At 48.7% G+C, this 18,694-nt stretch overlaps 1 protein-coding gene across 6 annotated transcripts in view; it reads right to left on the reverse strand.

Moving 5' to 3' along the window:
• Positions 1-18,694, reverse strand: part of ATP2C1 (ATPase secretory pathway Ca2+ transporting 1) — a 1,883,161-nt gene that overhangs the window by 1,454,145 nt on the left and 410,322 nt on the right. For all 6 annotated transcript variants that reach the window (XM_069648728.1, XM_069648731.1, XM_069648729.1 and 3 more), the window contains one exon: positions 4,555-4,644. In XM_069648728.1, the coding sequence (XP_069504829.1) occupies positions 4,555-4,644 (90 nt within the window). The remainder of the gene's footprint in view (positions 1-4,554; positions 4,645-18,694) is intronic.

An 18,694-nucleotide genomic window follows, 5' to 3' on the forward strand; every position in this document is an offset into this window, starting at 1 on the left:
TGGCGTACACACAGTTCAAACAACTCACTTTCCTTTTATTAAACTTTCTTTATCGCGGTTACTTTCTTTCCTTTGATCACCACTGCAATTTCTTTCAATATTCACAACATTTCACAGAGAGTTTCAAATGTGCGAATTCACCTTGCAGAACCGCTCTGTTACTTTGCATCTTTTCCTTTCATTAATTGTCCTCTTCATTCGCGTTTTATTGGGACACACGGGCAACCTTCAACTTTCAGATTACAGTCACTTTCCCTTTAACATCAACCAGACGTTTGTTCCCTTTGATAACTCACTGATCGAGTTAATGGGGTTTCTTTCATCTTTTTCCTGCAGCTCAAGGCCGTTACCAATGCCTGCTCTACTGCTCCCCAACTCTGCCGTTCACCCGTGAGGGTCGTAGGCCGCTCTCTGGCAACTTGAAGGTTTCATTTCTCCACTCGCTCTGCTTTGCTCTCCGAATGCTCACGGCTTCCCGATAGCTTGGAAATCCTGCCCGGCTTTCTCTTGCTCCTCTCAAGTGCCGATCAGCCCATTGGCCTTCCAACTTCCACCGCCTGGTGCGCATCAGCCCCAGAAGAGCTGTTCCATCTCATACGCATCCTCGCTCAAAGTATGTGCCGCCTTTTACAGGGAGAGATAATAGGTGGCCGGTGTACCTTGTCAAAGCTACATGCCGGACACTGCCTGGTCTGATTACAGGGACAGGGACAATGCAAGTCAGGAAAGGTGTTCTTTCTGGTCTCATTCCTCATCTTCTTCGGTGCAGTACTGTTGTTAAGATAGAGATGGGAAGAATTGTGGGAGTTGTAGTTTCCCATGAAATGAGCAGGGATAGGGGTAAGATTGGTTGTGAAAAAATTGGTATGCCATGTCTCAACATCCGGTGCTTCTCCCCCACTTCCCGAGGACCCCCTTCCCAGGTGATCCTCCCTCGCTTGTCTTATCCACCCCCCAAGGTCGGGATCCAAAAGCAATGGCCATTCCCTGGCCACCGGAGTCCGGGATCCCCATGGACTAGGTCGTGAAACACCATCTGGTTTTTCACAATTTATATTACCTTTCTTTATCCTTCACTTTAGGCAATTCAGAAAGATCCTAGGAAAGCTGCTGCAACAAGAGGGCGAAAGGATGTTTGGCTTTTAGAGGTAATCCTGTTTCGAGGTCCGTGGGATCAGAGTTTGCAATGCATGTAAATGTACCCTGCTCACCAGGTTTTCGGGGGGGGGGGGGTCGGAGGGGAGTGGTGGAATGCAAGGTCAGTAACTCTACAGTTATGTGGTGATTCAGCTGTCTGTCCATGGTGGGCTAGGAGCACATATGTGGGTAGAAATGTGTCCACTTTGGAGAGGGGATTCACAGTCACCTGCATATGAGATCCACAGCGCTAATCTTTCCTCCGCTCCCTCCCATCCCCCCCAATCTGTTTTTTTTAATTTCATTTGAGTTGCAGAATAAGAGCGTGGTTTCAGGGCACCAGTTGTCAACTTTTGTGAGAGCAGGTCATTTGCTGCTCTTTAACAGAAATCAAAACGTCCCTTATACGGAGGAGTCCCTGAGCTAATCTGCAGGCACAGAAGGAGAGAATAGGTTTTACAGTTGGTAGTAAAGCAGAGGTTATTTTCATATAGCTTTCACTCAATGGCTTAGGTTTGAAACTACACAATTATAGGATGAGGAAGCAGGCCTACACCACCCATTGTCCTCATGCATTTGCCGAACGTTACAGGTTGTTTCCTTTTCCCAAATTTTTCTCTGAAAAATCCGAATACCTCAGGAAAACTCTTGAAAAAAAAAACGCGACATCGAAACAAAAGAAACTTCATTTCTTCCCTTTCCAAATCAGTTGAAGAAAGCTCTTCTAAAGAGCAGCTGCACCTCGACATAGGGGTCCCGACAAGACAGGTAGAAAGTAATAGAACATGGGAGCTGTAGGTGTCAATTTAGATGCTTCAGCAATAAAACATTCTTAAAGAGATATCAAAATGCTACAATGTTGAGCACTAGTAACTGCTTTGTATATGCTCTTGAATATTCATCTAACATCGTCACATATTCCAAGCAGGTCAAATTATGAAAGGATATCATTTTGTGATAGGCTTCTGAAAATAAATAAAGATTTAAAAAGAGGCTGTGCCAAATGCCGATACCAGTAATCATTGACTAATTACTGGACATTTCCTAGTTGATAAGAGAATCTAGTGGAAAATAAATTACTGATTTTTAAGCAACATTTAAAAAATGCATAAAGAAAATACATCCCCTTCTAAAAAAAGGTAGAAAAAACATGCTTAATGGATATTTGGATTCAATTACAGTGGTGTTGCTTTGAAAAGTGAGGACACATTTGGGGATTTTACAACAGTGCCCCCTTTCAACAAGAGTGAAATGATTACTAACTTGGGGAGTCATCTAAGGAAGGCATGGTATCAAAGTAAGACAGACACAAGTGATCACAATTCAAGGGTGTTTATATAACTTTATCAGGGGTGTGAAAAACACCTACCTAAACCTAAATCCAAGATGGGAGCAAGCTACGACGATCAATTAATAATAATACAGTCCTAGTGGAGTCTAGTCAAATAAAAAAGGGCCTGTACCAAAAAAAAACTATTGCCAATCCTTACCGCTATGCTACAAATAGTGTGGGTTAATGTTCAAAAAAAGTAAGAAGTGTTCACAAAATGATAAGTCAGGATACTTAGGCTGTTGGCCGCCCTTCCCCATGTTTTTAGCACGGGACACGGCGGGTCACTCGAGCACAGCACACAGTTCCTTTTACCAACATCAAGGCCTTCTGTGCCCAAGTCTCTGTCGTTCAATGTTTTTTGCTTCAGAGGGACTGATGGACCAGAAACAACAAAAAAAAAGTAACTTCCCAAATATTCAAGCCAGCGAATCACTCTTCACACTGGACCCCCCTCAGCCGGGCTCAGATCCTTTTCTCACAATTAGCTTCCCTCAGTCAGGTTCAGATCAACTTTAATTTGCAGACATCCCTCAGTGGGGATCACATTTGCCACAGCCATTATCTTCTTGGGTGAGTTACTGTTCACCCTGGATCTCCCTCTTCTGGGCTCAGATCCCTTTTATACAATGAGTCCCCCTCAGCCGGGCTCAGACCAATTTCAGTTCACAGACAAGACTTTCGACTGTGCACAGGATTCAACTTTACCTGCTGCAGAGCCACTTCGATTTCACAGTTAAATCATTCATACACACTCACGGGGGCGTACCAAACGGAGACCTTCAAGTGAGCAAACATGTGGCTTCGGGGCCCTCTGTATCTGGTACCTATTTCGGTTTCATAGAGTTAAAATTGTATATAAGTTCTCTTTCTTCATACAATGTTGCTGCTTGCAACCTTGAACATAACAGAGTCCGTCCGGTCTGCTATCAGTTTCTCCAACTCACCGGCTGTGCATAACTCGCTGGTGTTGCTTTGTTGTCAGAGTCAAGGACAGTACCACAGTGGCAATTGCTTCTCCCCACCTTGGCTTTCAATGCGAGAGGGCCCTGTGTACCTTTAACACACTGTACCGTTCGTCAGACGCAATGCCCGGTCTTATGTTTCTTTTCCTTGAGGCTTCTTGGAAGTCGCAGTCCTTTACCAAAAAGGGCATGAGTAATTCCCTCCTTGTCCTCTCTGGTCTCGCCGCCATTTTCCTAGGTTGTACCTGCCATTTTGCAATTGCTGCTTCCTCATGTGTTTTGCCTTGCTCAGAGTGTGCTTTCGTGCTCCGCCTTTTATCCGCGTGGGGAAGTGTGATGGAAGTCATGTGTGTGTAATTATCAGTAATTTCCCGAATCTGCCTGACCCTTGTGTTGGGACATGTCAGGTATACAGCTCTGGTGTTAGTCTGTTGTTGATCACAATGAACTGTTCGTGAGAAAGTGTTTGTGTCGGGAAACGGGTGGGGGATATTAGGGGGTTGAGTTTCTAGGATGCTTCCTGGTAGGATGGGGAAAAGGTGTTATAAAGGAAGGGTTACCGCATCTCACCCTTCGGTGTCACACTTTCACTCCCTGAAGACCCCGCATCCAGGTGATCCCTCCGCACTGGTCCACCCCCAGGAACTGGATCCAATAGCGATGGCAATGTCCTGGCCACCTGGAAGAAAGATCCCTGGGGACTAGCGGGTGAGACACCTTCAGGTTTCTTACAGTCATAAGTGACAAACAGTAAAGGGTGATCTATGGGATTTCATTTTCAGTATAATGATATTGGGCTGCTAGTGAGAACAAAGAATACAAATGCCCAAATATCTACAAAGATGGCAATGATATTGGTTTAGTGCTCCAATGCACGTGCGACAGCATGTTTCCCACAGTGGTGTTCCATAATTTTTTGTATCCTCATAGAATGAGCTGAGTTGCGGATAAAGAATTGGAAAAATACTTGTGTTAAGTAATTTGACAACGATAGAGGAAATATAATATGCTCGTCACAGAAATAATACAATATACATATATATGTAAAACTTGATATACTGCTGATGTAATCCAAATACATCAATATGTAGGCATTATAATAATAAAAGACAAATTCCTTACCACTGTGATACTGATGGCATCATCAAACTGATGCATTAACACACTGATCACAGATGAAGCCAGAAGCAGCATAAGGAGGGGGTTTTTAAACTGAAAATAGAGAATAAAATGTATTCAGCAATGATATGTCAGAAGGAAAGCAGCTCATTAGAGGCAGTCTCTCAGACTCACGTTGTTAACCTAAAAACAAGAATGATTGCTGTTCCTCAAAGTTTGTTCTCAGAGAGGTGGCTCCCATAATACTTAGATTCGTAGTATTTAACTCCATTTATGGACTACTGTATATTAACATACGGAATGCCTATTAGTTCTACTTGCACTTCAACATTTATTCACAGCAGAAGATTTGTTTTCAGTTTTGACTTAGACATTTCAGTTACGTAATATTATGGAGCAGCAGCCAAACAAAGTTGAAGTTGACGGTAATATTATAATAATGCACAACCCAAACAAGGCACAAATCATGATAAATATGCAATTTACAAAATGCCAAAATAAACATGCCAAAGATCCCAATCAACTGAGGTGGCAAGCACTGCATGATTCTCAATATAGAATTAGCATTTGAATGTTTTCTTGCAGTCAGTGGTGAGTCACCTGTCAATGAGGCTCCTAGTACCATGCATGTAAGCAAGCCCCTTAAAGTCATAGCCACAAAAGGAGCAATATACAAATAGGGAAGGGTATTGGAGTAGTGCCTCTGTTTGTGACAAAGGAAGTTGGCTCCAAGTAAAGAGACGTAGAAAATACAAACCACAATCACAGTTGGTGACAGAATCAAACAGGTTAGGAACATAAAAACAATTAGCACCCTGCGGGTGTGAGCTGGCCAATCAGGTGGCTTGAAACGAAGCCTGATACTCCTGATGCAGCCTGTGCTCCAAGCCGCCTGTTGGATGGCTCCACAGCCCTCTATATCCCCTCCCCCTGTCCGCAACGTTCCGCTGCTTTTGTTTTTACGATTTCAACTTCCCAACCCTACTTACACAGTTGTGGCAGCAGCACCGGCCGCCGGCGCAGCTCCCCGGGCTCTTCCTTTTCTGGCCGCCATGATAATCGATGAGGGGCTCCGTACAGAGCCCTGCCCTCTACTACCATGGGGTCATCTTGGCAAAACATTTTCATTCATTGAACGGGGCACATGCGGCGACCCGTTCAATTAATGAAAATGCTTTTTTTTTTTTAAACTCCGCAGGGTTACCACGTTGGTAACCCAGGGTACTAATGGCGTTCTGAACCCGTTCCACGGGTGATACCGGGGGTAACATCCCGGTGACCATGTTAACCACCCTTGCTTCGTTACCTCGGGCTGCCAGGCCGTTACCCCTGGTATGGCCCGTGGAACGGGTTAAGAACGCCATATTATGACCCCTTACCATAAAATGAGGAATAAAAACCTAGAATTGTAAGAACAGATTGCTGTTTTGATCACTCTTCAATACAAATGATGCAGATTATTTTTAAATGGGCATGGTCCCAAGTTTCCAGGTTTCTTTGCTGGTTTCGAAGTGCAGAATCACTAAAATGGTACTCTTACAAGGCAGCCATTTAGAAATATTTTCCTCATGAAGTTCGCAAGATAGCCTACAATTTAACTTGTGCTGAGGATCAATCTCCTAGGGAGTTTTATCAAGAACTCAAGGGAACATTTGTCCAGATTTCTGGGTGTGTCGATGCCAAAAGTCGATACTTCAAAACTACATTCTTCCATGCCCTCCCAAGATACGTAGTGACTCAGTCAGTGCGAGAGTTAGATGTTTCAAGAAGTTTGGATAATCACACAGGCTATGAGGATCTTTGAAGTACAGAACCTAACAACTCCTAAAGAAGCCCTAACTACCACCTGCTCCAGCCGCCATAAAGGTAACTGAAGTGAAGAGTACTCAGTGGGGCTCAGACAGACCAAGGACACACTTCTCTGTTGCTAAGGAACCTAAAAGATAAGACCCTCTGTTCAAAGCCGCCCAAGCAGTCCTCAAACTGGCATGCAAAATAGATACCATACAAAACTAGAGACTTGCATAAGTCTTCAGTATTTAGGCTCAAAGCCAATCATAGGCTCCAAATATGTTCCTCCTAAATAGAGAAATTTTCAGAACCCAGGAGTAGGTTCCCAGAGAAATTCGAATCCAAATTTCTCCAGGGAGCGAAGCCAATCAACACCTTCTAGGACTAATTAAGAGGAAAATGACCTTTTACTTCCTCCTAGGTTCTAGGATAATAGATCTCAGCACCAGTAAAGATCCACCAAATCATATACCAATAGTTCTCAGAACTACCAGAATGACTCCCCTAAAAGATAGTTACCTTCTACGGCAGAGCAACAATATCACCATATAAGTCCTCAAAGTCTGGAAAGTGGAGACAGATTCTCACAACTGCAGTGACAGGTCAAGCAATTGACAGTGACCAACAGGGAAATTGTGATTCTAATGCTCTTAGAAGCCTTGGCCAGAACAAATCAACAGGCAAGAGGACACTGACAAGAGGATCCTGTTCCAGTTTAAAATACACCAGGAAAAGAGGAAAGGATGAGGCGAGAGAAAAGCTATTTCAAGCCTATTTCAAGCCTTGGAGGAAGCTTCATTTACCCCTCAGGAACATACCGCTGAGTTTGCTGAGAAATTGGCAAAAGCCAATGGTGAACCCTCCCTCTTTAGCCCTTGAAATAGCCCTTGAAATAAAACCATAGAAAAATTCAAAAATGTAATGGTTACAAAAGGAACAGAAAGGTGTGGAGACGAAACGCAGGATTGCTTTTTTCCCCCACGAGGTAATGCCTGCCACAAAAAACACAAAATCCAAATAAAAAATAGACTGACAAAAAACATCAACGGAAAGAAAGAGAAACCCCTAGACACGAGACCCAAGGTGAACAAAATCTAATAATTTCGACACAAACCTTAACACAAACCTTAACACAAAAGAGTATTCAGATTCTAGCAGGCCTCCCAGTCCAACCTGGAACCCACATAATAAGGGGGAAGGAACAAGTTACTTACCTGTAACTGTTGTTCTCCAGGATGGGTCTGGCATGGATTCACATGCTCATGAATATTCCCCGTCAGGCTGGGAATCCTCAGTAAATAAAAAATCAGTTTCAGTTTTGTTTCTGAACTGTCTTTCTACTAATAACCAATCACTGGTTTCTGGGTCATACTGCCCTAGCCAATGACTGCCCTCTACCTATGCCCCTCCTCTGGCAGCCATCTTTAGATTTGGTAGCACGTAAAGTGGCAGTAGGACCAAGAGAAGAGCCGCAGAGGGGTAGGCGGGAGGGCTTGCATGAGAATCCATGCCAGACCCATGCTGGAGAACAACATTTACAGGTAAGTAACTTGTTCCTTCTCCAGCATGGGGTATGGCATGGATTCACATGCTCATGAATACAAGAATACATATCCGTACACACATGCACAACCACGGGAGGTGGCAAAGCTCAACATTAAGCATTTCTTCCCTCCTCACCATGCTCAACTTCAAGCGAACAGGTTGCGCAGCACTGCTTGGCCGACTCTGGACTCCTCCCTGGAATCCCAGTCGACGCAGTAGAATCTCGTGAAGGTGTGCGTCTACCTACACGTAGCAGCCCTGCAGATGTCCAGCAGGGGCACACCAGACAGGAATGCTGTAGTTGCAGCGATCCCTCTGGTCCAATGGGCTCCGACGGCCAGGCAAAGGTCGGTTTGCCAACTGTGCATGATGCAGCCGGAGAGCCATCTGGAAATGGAAGCCTTGGAGAGAGCCTTTCCTTGGTTCACAGGGCCAAAGTTCACAAACAGCTGTGATGTCTTCCGAATACTCTTTGTGCGGTCCATGTAGAACTTCAGCACTCTAGCCACATCCAGCGAATGCACACTCCTCTCAGCCGGCGACGGGAAGAAAACGGGCAACACCAAGGGCTCGTTGAGATGGAAATCCAACGGCACCTTGGGCATGAATGAGGGGTGCGTCCTCAGCACTACCCTCATCTGGTGGAATGTCAGGTACGGCAGCTTACAGGAGAGGGCCTGGATATCTCCGACTCGTCATGCGGAGGTGATGGCCACAAGCAATGCCGTCTTCCACGATGGGAATTTCAGCAGCGCCGAATGCAAAGGCTCGAATGGCGGGCCCATGAGCCTTGTCATCACCACGTTGAGCTCCCACGCCGGGGCCAGAGCCTTCGCTGGCGGGAACGAGCAGAACAGTTCTTTCACAAACTCCTTCAACAGGCGGTGGAACCACAGCGAGGACCGCCACAGAGATCTGGTGTAGCAGGAGATAGCCGCCAGATGAATTTTGATGGAGGCATGTGCCAGTCCCGCCTTGGCCAGCGACAGCAAGTACGGCAGCACATGGGGGGCCATAATCCATAGAGGGTTGATCTTCTGTACACAGCACCAGACAGAAAACCTCTTCCATTTATGTCCATAGCACTAAAAAGTAGGGGAAGCCCTGGCCTTGACAAGTACCTCTTTGCAGTCCGCCGGGATGTCGTAGTCTCCAAACTCTAGTGCTGCAGGAGCCAGGCTTATAGGTTCAGAGATCATGGGTCGTGATGTAGGATCGCGCCTCCTTCCCTGGTGAGAAGATCCGCGTCCGTAGACAGCCTGACTGGCGGGGACGCTGACATGTCCAGAAGGTCCGGGAACCATATCTGCCTCAGCCACGCCGGTGCAACGAGGATCATCCTGCACCGGGACCGTCTGGGTTGGCTGATGAGTCGCAGGAGCAACAGTAATGGTGGGAACGCATAGAGTAACAGGCCATCTCAGGGGAAGGAGAATGCATCCCCCATGCTCCCCGGCTGGGGAAACCTGATGGCGAACCTCCGGCACTTGGTGTTTGTCGCCGCCACGAACAGATCGATCTGGGGATTGCCCCATCGTCGGAATATGAGATCCATTTGATCTTGCCGAAGCACCCACTCATGGCAGGAGCGCAGCTCCCTGCTGAGTGAGTCGGCGACGGTGTACTTTACTCCTGCCAGGTGAAAGGGTACCAGGAACATCCCCTGGGTGATGGCCCAGTGCCACAGATCCTGTGCTTCCTTGGAGAGAGCTGGAGATCTGGTGCCCCCCTGCTTCCAGATGTAGAACATTGTGGTGGTGTTGTCGGTGAAGACCCTTACCACTTTGCCCTTGAGGGACAGAAGGAAGGACCTGAGGGCCCAGAGCACAGCCCAAAGCGCCAGGACGTTGATGTTCAGTGACCTCTCCTCCGGGAGCCAAAAGCCTCTTGTGTGGAGATCTCCGGTGTGCGCGATCCATCCCTCCAGGGAGGCGTCCGTCGTCACTGTTTCCTGATGCGCTGGGGTCTGGAAGACTGTGCCCACTGCGAGATGCACGCGGGTGCCCTACCACTGGATCGCCTGACGGAAAGTCCCGTTGAGGGAGATCTTGTCTTCGAAGCTTCCCTCCACTTGTATCCACCGGGCGTCGAGGAACTCCTGCAGCAGCCGCATCCACAACCTGCACAGTCGCACGAGGTAGATGCATGACGACATCATGCCGAGCAGGGACTTGATGGAGCTCACCCTGGCAACTTCCGTGGTCAACAGCCTTTGAACCTTGCCCAGTATGGCCTTTAACCTCTCCTCTGACAGTGAAGCCAGCCACGCCACCGTGTTGAGCCTGGCTCCCACAAACAGGGCGTCCTGCGATGGCACGAAGCAGGACTTTGCATAGTTTATTGAGAACCCCAGTTCCGTGAGCAGGCGGACGGTCCTCGCTGTGTGGTCGACGGCAAGTTGTCTCGACTTCGCTCGGATGAGCCAATCGTCCAGGTAGGGGTAGACGTGGATCCCCTGCAGGTGCAGCCGCGCCGCTACCGGTGCCAGGCACTTGGTGAAGACCCTTGGTGCTGACTTCAAACCGAAGGGCAGTGCCTTGAACTGATAGTGTCTCCCCTGGACCACGACACGCAGACATTTCCGATGTTCTTTGTGTATGGGGATGTGGAAGTATGCATCCTCCAGGTCCAGCGAAGACGCAAAGTCCTCTTCTTCCAGCTGTCCCAGCACGTGCAGAAGGGTGACCATCTGGAATTTTTGGGATCTTATGTATTTGTTGAGGCGGTGGAGGTCCAGGATAGGCCGCCAGCCGCCGATGATCTTTTGGACGAGGAAATACTGCAAGTACACTACGGAGCCCCGCAGTCTCTTCGGGACGAGCTCCATCACGCCCTTTTCCAGCATTGCTCGTACATCCAGAAGTAGCTGTGGAATGTGGTTTTCTTTCCTGGCCACCGGTGGAAAGTGTTGGCGCTTCCTTTGGAAATCCAGAGTGTGCCCATGGGCGAGGGCATCCAGCACCCAACGGTCGGTGGAGATGGATTTCCACACGCCGACGAAGTTCGTCAGCCGGCCTCCCACCGGGGTGCTAGGTTTGGGGTCCAACCTCCAGGCCAGTTCATTCCTGCTTCGCCGAGGCCTTGCCACCTTGGGCTCCTTGGCAACAATGTCCACCAGCCTTTGCTGCGGCCCCTGTAGGCTTCCTGCGACGAAGAACGGGCCGGCTGATGGTACGACGAGGAGCTGCCACCAAATCCTTTGGAGGCACCTTGAGACATGCCTCCGGAGGTCCGAAAGGATGGCCATCGCTGATGGAGGGTGCCCAAGGCACGGGCTGTCTCGGTGTCCGACTTGATGACCTGCAGTGACTCGCCCACTGCCTTGCCGAACAGGTTGTTCCTGTCGAAGGGCATGTCCAGTACCCTGGTCTGTACGTCCTGACGTAAATCGGTGGCCCTGAGCCAACCACGCCTGTGAAGGCAAACTCTGTTGCCCATCTGGTGAAAACCTGTGTTTGCGATGTCCGTGGCTACCGTGATGGCGTGGTCAGAAGCCACCTCGCACTCCTGCAGGATTTCGAGGGCCTCCGCTCTCTTGTCGTCTGGGAAGAAGTCCAGGAGGGGGCGATTTTAAACCACAGCTCCCTATCATATCGGGCCATGATAGCGAGAGCGTTGGCCGCCTTAATGGTCGTCGCTGGCGATGAGATGACCCGTTGTGCCATGGCGTCCAGCTTCTTCCCCTCGCCGTAGATGCCGTCGCCCCAGCCGTTTTCTTCTTGGCCGCAGCGGAGACCACAGAGTCCAGGGACGGCTGCGCCCTGAGGCACATAGGATCGGAATCTGGGACCCGGTACTTCTTCTCATACCGGTCTCTCTTAGCAGGGGCCATTGACAGGTTCTTCAGAAGTCCCTTGTCCCAGAGGTCGTCCAACAGCAGGACCGAGAGCACCGTCTTCCTCTTGGCCTCTCGTCGCTGATAAAGGAATCCCTCCTTCCTGGAAAAGCTCTTAGGCCCTGGCGATCATGGCGTGAAATGAGCCAATTTCATCGGAAGGGGGAAGACCGGGGAGGGGGCGGTGGGAGATCTGTTCCGTCGTGGTCCGTCCCCGTCATCGCCGTCTCAGTCTCCGCCTCATCCCTCGGCGGAGGGGATCGAGGTGAATGATGGAAAGGTGGGGGTGGATGGACTCGCCTCCGCTTCGCTGGAGGAATCCCCGACGGTGCAGGCAACCTTGTCCTCATCTCTGTGCACAGGGTGTGCAGTGCCAGCAAGATGTCTTCCGACCTGTCCGGCGGTGTTGGATTCGGTTGCGACGAGAGCGCCGGCAGAGGCTCCTCCGGTTCCTCGTCAACCTGTCGCTCTTCGTCAGCTCTACCCTCGCTCTCCACGTCCGCCTCGTCGGGATCCTTCCCGCAGGCCCTGACCTCGTCAAACCTCTTGTCCAGGACTGCCTTGATGACCGACAGCTCGTTCTCGGAGGAGGTATCCGAGCCCGCTAGGACTACTGCGCCCACACCTTCCTTCTCGGCCCGGAGCGTGACAGGGGTCTTTTAGAACGGTTGGAAAGACGATTCCCTCCGGGATGGCAGGGAAACTAGGCCTGGAGGTTGCTTCCGCTGGCTTTGCCAGGGACGCCACGACTCCCTCAATCGAGGCCTTAGCCGGGTTAATCTGGGCTTTCACGACCTTAGGCGCATCAGAGGCCTTCACTGTGGGGGGGAGGGTCACTGCCTCGCTCCCCCTTGGCTTTCTCCGTCGGGAACGGCCGGGGCTTCTCCCAAAGCTTACCCGGGTTCCGGGTTCTCCGGCTTCCTCTTCTCCGAGCCAGAGGGTTGGATCGTGGTTAACTGCGTCTGTGACATTGCACCCGGCCTGGCAGCCGAGGAGCCCGAACCAACGGCGCTCCAGATGCCCGCGGACTTGTGGTGCTTTGCCTTCTGTTGGGCCCCCCTCGCCAGAGCGCCCTCAAAGGTTACAGAAGACCGCTCAGACTTCTCACCTGCTGCCGGGCTCTTCGCTTCCAACCAGTCAGTGAGTCGTTTACGACAGTCTTTCATGGTCCGGACGGACATGTTCTTGCAGAACGCACAGTCCTCCTCCACGTGCGACTTGTCGGAGTGCAGGCAGTAGAGACACCTGAAGTGCTCATCTTCCTTGAAGACGTTCTGTAGTCCACATCCTGGGCAGTCCTAAACAGCTTGGATCCAACGGGCGTCAAGTCTCCTTTGTCCTGGGCCATGTCCACGCAGGGTAGGTCTCCAAGATCTTCCGGAATCCTCCAAGAAGTGAAATTCACGAAGAATTGCCCTTGAGGGGCGTAGAAATTTCCGAAACGAGTCCTCGTTAATCGGAAGAAGAATCGGTGGAGCTTGAGGCTCGAATTGACCGAAAAAAGGAGAGGACTCCCAACACTTGAACGTGCAGTAAAAATCTGAAGATGGCTGCCAGACGAGGGGCTTAGGTAGCGGGCAGTCATTGGCTGGGGGCAGTATGACCCAGAGACCAGTGATTGATGTATAAAGACAGTTCAGAAACGAAACTGAAATTGATTTTTTCTTTACAGTGGATTCCCAGCCTGACGACGGGGAATATTCATGAGCATGTGAATCCATGCCAGACCCCATGCTGGAGAATGATTATTTTCATATGTTTTTTCATTCCTAGGGAGTCATTGACCAACCCATAGGAACTTCACTGTGAGGAGAAAGCCCTGGAATGGACTGCCCAATGACACGCTTATGAAATTCCAAACGTTAATTAAATGCGATATGAATTATCCGCTAACTTACACTTTCTCTGTAAGTTGAAAATGAAAAAAAGAAAGGTTTTTTCGTGCCTGCCCAAGTTCAGGGCAGTGTGACTTACCGGCTGTCAGATACAGGTTCCCAAGCGACCCTGATCTCTAGAAAGGTGCTTGGCACTCTGATCAAGGAAGGGGGAAATGTGACTTTCCTGTGAGGAGTCAGGAATGATACTTGGACACAAGTTGGACACAATTTTGGTTAAAGACTTATTGGAACATAAAAGGGGTTGGGAAAAGGACTTGCTGTCCCTGCACTAGCAGAGTTTCCCTACCTAAACTAAAGGATCTGTCAGTGTCAGAATGTTCATAACAAAACTGGTTTGTCCAAAGTATTATTCAGACTATACTAAAAGACTTGAAACCCTCCTGATGTAAAAGAGACACCTGCCTAGCCACTTCTCTTAAGGACTGTGCAGAAGCCCTGGTCCCTTTCATCACAACATTAATTCCTCCTCCTCATCATGCCAGCTAGACGATAAGGATGCAGGGAAGCCAGCTCTCCTGCTACTCCTCTACCTCTACGTAGCATTTTACTTGGTAGACCATGATATACTCTCATCACCTCACCTCTGTCGCCAACCTCACCAGAAGCATTCAGCTGGGTCGCCTCCTTCCTGAAGCACCGAACCATCAGAGTATTTGCGGAAAATACAAGCGCCCCAGCACCCATCTTCTGCACTGTCCCCCCAAGGTTCCTGTGTTTCCCCTTCACTCTACAACATTTTCACGAAACCACTCTTCAACCTCCTAGACTCAATTGGCATATCCTACACAAACTATGCCAATGATACATAGATCCTCCTCCCCCTCTGGCAATTACCTCCAAGACTCTGAGAAGCTAAACTCCGTTTACCAGAAGATCCAAGCCTGGATGGCCACTAACTCGCTTTGTCTTAATGACGAAAAAACTGTACGCTTACTCGGCCTTCCATTGGTACTCAAAAACCTCAACCACCAATACGCCTCATTCTCCACCGACAGAATAACCATCCCTATCTCTCAGTCAGTGAAATAGTTGGGAGTCCACCTAGACGGCTCCATCTCTCGCTCTCACACACCAAGCAAACGCCATTTCCTCTTCTGCTGCCGGCAACATCAAACTCATCAACACCTGCAGACGCTTCCTGTCTGCTGACAGTTGCCTCACCATTGCCCAAGCAGTGATAGGGTCTAGGCTAGATTACTGCAACACTTTGTTCGCCAGTGCCACTAAGTGCAACATCACCATACTGCAAGTGATCCAGAACAATGCTCTCTGAGCAGCTCTGAACATTCCCAAATTTCCACCACCGCCAGGAGAATGGCTCACTGGTTCCCTATTCCAGAACAGGCCACATTCAAAACTATGTCAATCACCCACAGATGCCTCTCTAACAAAGCCCCCTATCTCAGAGGTTTAGTAAAGCAAAGTCCACAGGACCGACCAGAACCATCTATAACAACCGACTCATAATGCCTAAATTTAGAATGACCAGCGCAATGGGTTCCAGTTTCCCAGTCATCGCAGCAAAACTATGGAATGCTCTACCCCCAACTTTGAGAGTGGATCAACCACACTGGACCTTCTGTAAATTGCTTAACACTTGTCTCTTTAATTAAAGCAACCGCCCGTACCTTCTACATAAGTCTATCTGCCATGTATTCTTGTTCATTTAACAGTGCCTCGATGCCTAAATACTCTCCTGCCAGGGCTTCTTTCAAATGAAAACTTATAGCTGCCTGGTATGCTCTCCTGCTAGGGCTTCTTTTAAAAGCACAAACTTATAGTTGCCTGGTGTAATCTTCCTGCCAGGGCGTCCCTGAATGTGAGCTCATGCTCACTCTCCCACCTTTGATGGCAACGATTTTTAGCCTCACTGGCTAATATTCTTGGTTTCCTATATGTAGCCTCTTTAGTGTCTATCTTATATATTTGCAACATGCACTGTCAAACTTGACAGCTTTGCAACCGTTTCTCCACAGTTTTCCTGCTTCCTGAGGCTTCTGCTGCGCTAGTCTGCTTTGCATGGGACTCCGGTGAGCAAAGCACTGTTCTCACACGCCGGCTAAGAGCCAGAAGTACCAACTGGCTTCTGGCGTTCTCAACACGGGTCATCCGCTTCCAGCAGCCTTCTCCCTTCAGGTTCCTGAGCCGTATGGCTCCACCAACTTCCTCCCAGACATTCCTTCAGATGGAAAGGAGCAACTTGCTCCTTCCAGCAGCTTCTATGTGTTCCTCGTTTCAGTGATTTAAAAGTCCCTGGCACAGGTGTGCGCTCGCTGCCACCAGAGCGTTACCTGTGCTTGTGGTTTCAAGTGCTCTGTATTACTCTGCTCCTCTTCCTCGTCCCAGTGTTGTGGAGATTATGGGCATAGTAGTCCCTTCCTGAAAACACTATGAATATTTGTAATAGGTTTTAAAGGCAAACTAGGTTTCAAAGAATAGTATGTGGAATTGGATAAAAGTGTCTTTCATAATTTTACAAGGCCAGTTAGATTTAGAGAGTTGGCCTTTGGGGTCTAACAAAAGATTTGTACTACTGTCCATGGGTGGAAGAGGGACGGTGTTACAATAGGCCATTAGGGTATGGGGATCAGAGATGCATCTTCAGAAAGGGAAAGGGGGTAGCATGTGTCACCTGATGATACCATAACCCTCTCCTGAAGATTGATCCACCTACAACCATGTGATCCTCCCTCATGTAACCGCCCCCAGGTTCAGAATCATGAAGCGGCTGCCGCCAACCCCCTGGGCGCATAGGAGGTCATCACCGGGATAGAAGTGATGATACCATCTGATTCATCACATACCCTAAAACCTCTCCTTGAAGTCCTGCACAATTTTGATGGGAAGCAGATCCCAGTATATTGGGTTACTGAAATCTGTTCCAAAATAGGGTGACAAACTCACCCATCAGGTGATAGTCATGGCTCCTCACAGCACACCTGTTGTACTGGGAAACTATTTACTTTGGAGACTTTCACCCCTGCTAGAATTTGTAAACCAAGTTTGATAGATTGCATCAACCAGGTGCCCTGGGTCCAGATTTGCCGCCTGATCAAATTGAAAAGAAGGACCAACTATTTCTGTTTGAATCGACCCGAAAAACATCCTAGCACAGTAGAGACTCTCTTTGAACAACATGGCCGCATAACTAAGCTCAAGCCCTGGAGATCCTGTCTGTAAGCAAGTGTCCACAAGTAGAAGTGTGGTAGACCTTGGCGGAGGGTGCCGTGCATGGAAATGTTCACGTTTACAGTCTGGAGAGGGAGTGGGGAGCCAAGGCACCAGAGCACGCTGGGCCGCGTAGCTGCTTAAGTACGGCAGAGAACAGGCTGCAACGCCTCCCCCTGAAGGTCACTCCTTGTTGAATGCGAAAACTGACAGTGTCCCAGGGACAGGAACGTGGCAGTAGAGCACATACTGCAACCTATCGTGCCAGCAACGGAGCAGCGAGACTGGCTCTTCTCCGCGGGCAGGTCCCACCGCACAGCCTGGTGCAGTTTGATTTGCATGGTATAGGCATCAGTGCCATCTTTTGCCCTGAGGGGCGGACTGCTCAGGGGGTGGACGGACCCGTTTGCCTATAGCAGGAAAAGAGATTCATGGAGCAATCCTTCAGACTGTGGTGGGACCCCTGGGCATGGGCGACCCAGCTTGGCAAGCTACTGTGATGAATCAGTAATGATCCCCCTCCGCAAAACTTCGACCTGGGATCTTCCTGATGAGGCCAGGGGAAGGGAGACGCTTCCTGAGCCTGACCCTTTGGGGTGGTGTTCTGTGGGAGGATCACAGGGAGGAGGAAACAGGTCAGGGGGAGGGAGAAACTCCCCAGTTTAACTTTCCCCGAAACCAGAGTCTTTTAATGGCTTATTGCAAAGTAGAAAGAGTTAGAAAAAAATGTACTTTGTTGCCAGGGACTTCTAGTCCCATAGTACCCTCAGTACTGGGAAGAGGGATGCAGAGGAACACTACAGGAGGAGTTGGAACGTATTACTTCCGATAACTTACTGAAGTAACATATCTTTATGTGATCAAGTATAACTCCTTAAGAACTATATTGGAACTTTGTTTCAAACCGGCTTTCCTTTTTTCTTTTGAACTGTGGAGAAAACCCTTGCTCAAATCTGGGGAAGAAAAGCTCACCCAGATTATGTGAAGAGACATTGGTCATATTATCTTATATTAGATTATATATTATTGTTGAATTGCCATATATTTACTTATTCCTTTATTGGTTGTACAAGTGTGATGGACAGAGTGTTTTCTTTAGTTTATTTTAGGCAGGGAAAATGTTGTTAAGGTAGGGATCGTGAGGCACTTATACCACCTTTTTATTTAATAAAATGGCTAAAGTTGAAATCTCTTTACAAAGTTGTCCGCCTCACATTTTTACTTCTGACCGCTCACAGAACGCTGGGGGATGGCGGCGCCGGGGGACAACAGCAGTTTCTGGAGGTTTTGGCTTTGTTGTGCACTGGATTCTATAGGTTATGTCACAGGCAGGCACTGCTAAAAAACAGTCCAAACTGGACGGCTTTGCCTCCAAGGCCCATGATGGAGGCGAGCCGCAAGGGGAAGCCGCCAGGAAAAAATTCAGTGAATCTCGGGAGCGGGTCAACTCAGAACATACCCCAAAACATCTGGACTGTGACCCTGCTATAGTGGAGATGTTTTAAAGACCTGAAGAGTGCTATAACGACTATCAATGATAATCTGGATACCCTCACAGCTAGATTGGAAGCCTCCCAACACAAGGTGGGACGATGAGAAGCGGAGCGCAGGTTATTACAGTGAGAAACCAGTGTAGAGATCCATGGGGCGAGTATCAACGCTGATAAGGCGCTGGCTTTGGTAAAAGAAAAATGAGGATGTAGAATCTCACTCATGCAGAAACATCATTAGGATATATGGAATCCTGCAAACAGCAGTCCATGGACTAATGAAACTGTTTGAGAAAATCCTACTCAAGATCCTACGGGGTCCAGTCTTCTTGAAACAATTCCTAGTGGAGCTGGCCCACAGATCCATGGGGCCCAGATCAGCACCGGGCCAAACACCTAGGCCAATAATTGTGGGA

Source organism: Ambystoma mexicanum, chromosome 2q (genome assembly GCF_040938575.1).
Source record: "Ambystoma mexicanum isolate Mex_15411 chromosome 2q, UKY_AmexF1_1, whole genome shotgun sequence".
Taxonomy (NCBI): domain Eukaryota; kingdom Metazoa; phylum Chordata; class Amphibia; order Caudata; family Ambystomatidae; genus Ambystoma; species Ambystoma mexicanum.